Source organism: Atta cephalotes (genome assembly GCF_000143395.1).
Source record: "Atta cephalotes unplaced genomic scaffold scaffold00008, whole genome shotgun sequence".
NCBI classification, from domain to species: domain Eukaryota; kingdom Metazoa; phylum Arthropoda; class Insecta; order Hymenoptera; family Formicidae; genus Atta; species Atta cephalotes.
Genome location: NW_012130072.1, coordinates 947,768 through 955,219, shown reverse-complemented (window position 1 = coordinate 955,219; position 7,452 = coordinate 947,768). Strand labels below are relative to the sequence as shown.

At 35.5% G+C, this 7,452-nt stretch overlaps 1 protein-coding gene across 1 annotated transcript in view; it reads right to left on the bottom strand.

The window, feature by feature from the left end:
- LOC105627074 (PR domain zinc finger protein 16-like) overlaps positions 1–4,904 on the bottom strand; it is a 37,444-nt gene extending 32,540 nt beyond the window's left edge. The window contains exon 1 of the mRNA XM_012208352.1: positions 4,856–4,904. Within this exon, the coding sequence (XP_012063742.1) occupies positions 4,856–4,904 (49 nt within the window). The remainder of the gene's footprint in view (positions 1–4,855) is intronic.
- Between the last annotated feature and the right edge of the window lie 2,548 nt (positions 4,905–7,452).

Below are 7,452 nucleotides of genomic sequence, written 5' to 3'. Positions count from 1 at the left end.
ATGCTTTCCAAAACTAAAAAAAGCTCTGACTAAATAAATAATGTCTTTTTAATTCAATGAGTAAGAATAAAATTGTAAGGATAAATTGTTCTTTAAAACTAATAATCATTGATTTTTCTCTTTCACGACAATATTTATTTAACATGTGTTAATTACTCTAAAGATTATGTCAAATATTTTTATCATATTTTCAGTAACTATTATTGGCCATTTACGAAAACTACGTTTATTAAGAACGGTTCGCATATTATAGAATTGATGAGAGACTTTCTGGAAAGTGACGTATTGATTGGTCATTTCTGAGAAAGTGGTAGCTAGTTGTTCCCGCGATAAAGTCGCAGTTCGTGATATTAAACGCAAGTACGAGCGTTTTGTTGCAGGAAAGGTCGTGGTTTCATGTAAACTTTGCGTTTCGATGAAGGTATCGGAAAATCATGAATGGTTTTGCACGAGAGAGATAAAGTAAATTTATGTTTGCGCTGCTCTCTCTTCCCTTCTCTCTTTACGACTTGACGGAATCCTAGACACACAAGGACAAGTGTCAATTGGAGTATGCGCTATCTGCGGCTCGTTTCTTCGTACGCAGCTGCTGCGTGCACGTAGTGACACCCAAGCCGAGGATGTTTGTCGTGATAAGGATTTTATTGTCCTCTTGTCGGCTGTTTTTGATGCGTCGTGATGTCATACAGTGCAAGATATAAGAGGATAAAGAGAATCTATCCTACATGTATTATTAAATAAATTGTTGATTATATTTTGTCGCAAACGCAACTCATTGCTCTATAGACAAAAATATATAATAAAAAAAAATAATCCGGTACAATATATATATGATAATATAATAGTTAAATTAAAGAAAGCATAAATTATATAAGAAATGTTTTTTTAAACGCATTTAATTGCGGATAAGCACGCATTTCCAATAAAAATATCGTTATCTATTCGTGATGACAATTATATCACGTTCGAAGTGACAAAGAAGTATCGTACAAATCTGGTTTTGTTTGTACAACTTGCTTTAGCCGGACACGGGCTCTTTGCAACCTTATCTCTGAATCGAAATATCCACGCGGGTGTATCGGCTATCTAAAAACAAACTATGAACTTTATGCGCGTCCTCGAGCCAGCCGAGAAACCTGCGAAGATCGAGTCCTCTGCAAACAGCGAGAGTTCCGTGTGAATCGGCGACTAAGCAAATGATCGTTTTAGCGACGAGCTGGCAGGTGCATCAAAGAGGAAGACAAATTGGGGAGAGATAGAGAAGAAGGGAAGGAAGCACTATAATTTTATGATCAAAGCTTTCTCACGATTAATTTCGATATTGCGGTGCTATTAAATAATTAAGATAAATTACCGATTTGTTACACGTCTCCCTCTTAAAAGTTTAAATAGGACATAGAGAAGGAGCAAATATTTCTATATTAGATTGCATGTATAAAAAGTCCATACTCATCATATGCCACGCAATAAAACGTTAAAAATATCAATTTTACGGTGCCAACTTCAATTCCATTCTAATCGAGAGAGTAAACAAAGACTTAAGGATCCGTCGACTTATGTCGATGGTGTGGGCGAGTCATAAAAGAAAACGGTGATCCTACAAGGCGTGCTTGTCGACACGAAGCTCAAAGAGACAGGATGTCTATGAGTGTCGATATCGATGCGTTATAGTTAATGGAAAGAAATAAATCATTCATATAATAATCCATAGGCTTATGGATTCCTAAGATGACTCTACACGATCAATAATATCAATCAATAATACTGACAGTATGCATCAATCTTTTTACTATTTTTGCAACTTACACGATTAGTATTATGGACAATATATTTTACTTTAATTTTACGTATAATGTCTTGCACTGTGACATACTATGACATGGATCTTAATAATATTGAATGCTTGAGAATCAAAATTTAGATCAGTATCCTGTGTCCTACGTCAATCCATAACTACCATTAAATCAATGATTTTTTACATTGCATTGTTTCTGAATTTAGATATATAATATTGATTTGTTTAGATAAAAAATTAAAATTAAGTCGAGAAGTAATCATAAAATAAACAACGCAAAAGCATAAACGTAACATATTTTCCTAATTTCTTGGAGTGAAATCTTCAAAAGAATTAAAATACTGTCATTATTGAAAAAAAATAAAAAATTTGGACTCTTGAATAAAGATGATTTTAAAGGCTCTTTTTTTTAAAATAAAATTTAACACTTTTGAAATGGGATTCACTTAAAAAAAGGAGTGAGATTTTTTTTCTTTGGAATGAAACTCATTCCAAAAAACAAAAAGTGAAAAATCTGCCACTCTCATTCAAGAGTGCAAATTTTTCAATAGTGACAATATTTTAACTCTTTTGGAGTGAGATTTCACTCCAAGAAATTTAGAGAATACTATTATTATCCAAAATTCAATCCTAATCGACAGAATAAACACGATTTAGCGGATCTTCGCGTTCATAGTCGGAGATGATCGTAAAGAACTGAGACCTGATCACGCGAGGGTATCCGGGATATACACTCCAAATCATCACAGTGAGTAGCCGATATGATACAACAACAATATTTGGAAAACCCTCGAAAGCCAGGGGTCTTTGACTTCTGTGGGATCCAAGTGCCAGAATACTTTCTCCCTTGACAGAGAAGTACGAGTGTACTTGTTGAACCATGCGTGACATTATCCCTGATGATAGCGGCTCGAGAGGCTCTGAAGATGATTAGAACGTACCGCTTTAGCGCGGTTTACACCCTAGACAAATTAATCGTGGGAAGAACCTCTTTTTTTATATTAATTTAGAAATTAATTTCTTCGCAGACGTATACGGAACTTCCATTTATATCTACAGCTTTAATTCTGAAGAATATGGAATTACCAATCTTTATAATAAAATTATTTTTATTTAAAAAGGTTTTCTTTTTTAACATCAAAAAGCAATCTCTTTTTATGTTCCTAAAATAAAAGAGTCAGATTTTATTTTATTACAAACTTATATGTAGAATCTTACAGGGTCATTATGAGTTATTTTATAACCGGTAAACAATAATTAGAATATTATTGGCAATGGTGGATAGGCAGCTAATGAAAATCATTCTATCAATTGCTATTGTGTGTCACATGATATTTACTGTGAAAATAATAATATATGTTTGCCAATGGCGATGAAGTAGTTAGCGAGTTATAAAGCAAATGACTCTTTTGCATCGCACGAGTCTATTGTGATCGATGATTGATGCGCGTGTGCGATACTTCGTGAATTCGTCTATTGATTGCTAGGTAGTTGCATACGCCAAATGTATAGGCAGTTAACGTTTCACGATCGAAGGGTTTAACAAACGATCAATCAATGATCGATTAATCTACCCATTAAGTAGATACACGAAGCCAAATGTAAACATCCAAACATTGTCAAGCAAATAGATATTTGATACAAGAAACTAAACAGATAAAATAAAACAAAGTTTATAAAAATACTCTTATACATATATATTCTTCTTTGTTAAAAAGTAGTCATTGAACAGTATTTACTATTACAATAGTCAAAATTAATTTCTTTGTAATTTTACTTATATAATTACGTAATTTCTTATTTCGTAGGGTATATAATACCTTTTATATAATTTAAACATAATATAAGCATTTTGAAATGTCAATCAATTCTCATAAGATACTTAAAAATAATTATCATTGAGCAAAACAAAATCTAGAATAATGGATCTCGAGGGGCAGAGAAGCGGGACACGCGCGGAGATTACCACGAGGTTCAAGAAACGCAAGTGTGACTTCCGGAAAAGATAATTAAACAAATTGGCGACTAGAGAGATGTCGGAAGAGCGATTGCACCGCGAGTTACGTTCGCACTTGTGCAGACCGCGTTAGCACTGACCGCACAGGACATCCTGGTGATACGGGGATCCTCTAGAGAACAGTGACGTTTTTTAATGTACCATGTTATGGAACACGAGGTGGCGAGAGGCAACGCCGGTATTTCCGAAAGCTCCATTGCAGATAATACGATTAATGGTCAATCTCGCTGACAGTATCAGATCTCCCTACCACGAGGAGCAGATTGACGATTGGGGTTAATTAAAAAAACAATGTAGTCGGATCCTGTGGCCAGGAGCAGTATCGTGAGACGTCGATAAGATTATCAGCATGTCACAGAATTAGCAGGCCAAGGCAGGCCAAATTGGACAGAAGATCGAATCTGCAGAGTCTGGCTTCCGGACAAGCTGCGGTTAAGCTTCCTTGCCGATATTTGCATGTAATGAAACAAATAGAAGGATACTTTTCGTCAACAAGTCTGTACTTTGTAGAGAGTATCAAACTCTTATAACGAATATTATTCGATCATATAACGATGTTTTCGCTTTAACAGCTGGTTACACTAATCTTATTTAAGGTTGATTTAATAATCAATCTTAATAAACAAGAATAAAAACATAAACAATTATAAAATCAATTTATTTATGTTATGTCAGTTTATGAAAATAGACTACTGGTGAATCTACATAATCGAATCGATTATCTAAATATCGATTTGATATAAAATTATAAAATTGACATAAATTTATTTCTGTATTCACGCTAATAAAAAATTATTTTTAATAACGTTTAGGTTCAAGATTATTCTTACGTCTGTCATTATTATTTCTGCACAGATACAGCATCAAGAACTTTGTTTCAATCAATGCATTTCATTCTGCGTGTTGACACAAATCGTAAAAATTCAATCATCGTGGATATTTTTTAATATTGGTCCATCGTCACACACATATACACACACACATACACACACACACACACACACACACATATACACATACAAAACGCAATCTGTTTGACTTACCGTTCATCTTGCAATCCACGACGGATCGAGACAGATCAAGACCGTTCATCGGTAGTTTGTCTCAGATCCGGATCCGGAATCCTAGATCTTCCAAATGATTCTGGACGAGACGAGGATTCGGATCACTTTCGACACATCGGTATCACAAGAGTTTTCCTTCACGTTATCAACGAGATCACGTCAACATCACGAAAATGACGAGCGACATCGATGGAAATCCGTCGGCGCGCGGCGGGCCGACTGTCTTCATGATCGAACGATCGATCGGTTGAGATACACGACCGATACTTCGATCAGATACCCGAGGCCACCTGAGGGGTGGATGCGATCGCGGGGGGTAGCCCGCGTAGCGCGAACTTTTCTGGACGAGCGATTGATGGAAGAAACGGACAACGGAAAGAGCGCTGCTCCGTGTCAGCTGGCCCTTGGCGGACTAGAGGATCCAAAATCTGTTGAGAAGAGGATGGCACGACGAGGGTTCTCTTGGGATCCCAGGGACGATTCACGGGGTGTGGCGGGTCGCTTCCAGCGGGACTTCTGGTTGGTTCACGGGCGGAGCCACCCCTATCGCGTCGGGGTCCCCACCAAGGCGACTACAGCATCCCTCGGGAGAGCGAGCGAGAGGAATGTGGTGCTTCGGCGGTGGAGCGTAATGCGACTGTCTGAGAGAATGTCTGAAGAGGGGGTAACAGGGGAGGGGGTAACGTAACGTGACGCTGATAACGAAAGAGATTTCGCGGTAGCTGAATGTCAAAGTCGAAAAAACATGAGATTCTTTCTCCGAAGGTTCAAAAGCTGAGGTATTAATTTTAATAAAGAGAGACGTCTCTGAAGAATGTATGTGTGTGTAAATTTTTTATTTTTTTTATTTTTATAAAATTAATGTATTATTAATTAATGTCAATGATTAATTATTAATTTATTTAATTTGTAAATGTCACTAATAAACAAGAAATTTAATGAGATATAATAAATTAAAATATTCTTTGATACAATAAATTAAAACATTCTTTTACTTTATTAGATTATTTGTTTATTTAAGCTGTACACTACATTAAATCATAAAGAAAAATTTTCAGAAAAACGAAATTTAAAAAGAATAAAAGAAATATATAAAAATTATAATATTATGTATCAATTTTTAAAATATAAAATAATAATTATAAAAGTATACCTTTACTTTTATAAAAAACTGTTTTTACATATATGAAATTTAAATTTTAAGAATTTTTATAAACTATAACAATTTAGATATTGACAAAGATATTTATGCAATCGACCATTTAAATCTCTTTCTGCTTTCAAATTTGGCGAATACCAAAATATGTCATACTATATTTCCTACATCAACAGTTTTTCTTACTAACAATTCACGAATAAGCGCAGAGTAATGCAAGACTTCATTAGTAGTCAGCGATAAAATGTCAACGCACTAAGATTTTTTATCACAAAAAATCTCTATCAAAAAGCACTTCTATGAAGACGCAGGGAAGAAAAGACCCCACGCAGAGACGAGGTCAGCGGGACAGCCACCAAAGTCCTTATTGGACAAGGGCGGCCACTTTTTCACTGCGAAAAGTCGCTGTCAAACTTTCAGTCAATTCTCCATTTTTTCCAACTACGCTCCACAATTTGCCGCGATTTGTCCATCGACTCAACTTCAAAATCAATCGAAAGAGTATAAGAGTATCGAAAACGCCAATCTCGCGTATTGTTGCGCTTTACTTTCTGATGAAAAAAAATATCTTTCTGTATGTAACGTCTTAGTTAAGAAAAAACACTTGAGATTTCCCCAAAAATCGTTACAGTTATAGAAAAACGGTTGAAGCAAACTTTTTCAGTTGCATTCTCATGAATCCAATTTTTTCTAAATTTTTTATTTATAGGTGACCTATAAAAATATTCTACGTAACGAAATCTCGTTTCTTCTTTCATCTCAGAAAATTCAAAATCAAAGAATATATACATGTAATATAATATAACATCAGAAAAAGGAAGCAAATACAATATAAAGAAATAAACTTATATTTTATTAAAATAACTTTATTAAAAATGTATCTATATAAAAATAATTATTTTTATCTACGTTCTCCTTTCCCATCTTACTACATACAATCAGTTTCTATTTGAATTTCTTTCTTTTTTGGAATTGTCATCCTTGACTTTAAGAAACATGAAGATAATCGAGAGTTATTAGTGCACATTTTCCTGCCGGTTTATTTCCAAGGCGAGGCGAGCAAGCACGATGATTTAAATCTTACGCCATAAAATCGGGACGACCGCGGATAAAGCCGCGCAGGAATATATAACGGAACCGAAAGACGGCGAAACAAATCTTCATTTCTCTGGCCGGCGAAAGCGCGCGTGGAAAAAGGAGGCAGTAACGACGATATGACTGTGTTTCGCACGGGAAGACATGTGTCGCGTGCAGTTATATCATTCTTTATGGCTGGTAACGCTGGTGCCCTTCGTTCATTCGGCGTCGACTTTGTCCTTCGCGCAATATTTGGAGGGGCTTGATTTACACTGGTATAAAAATGTCTCTACGTTGGATGTTGATATCACCTACTGCGCGTACCTTCGTTTCAGCGCGATAA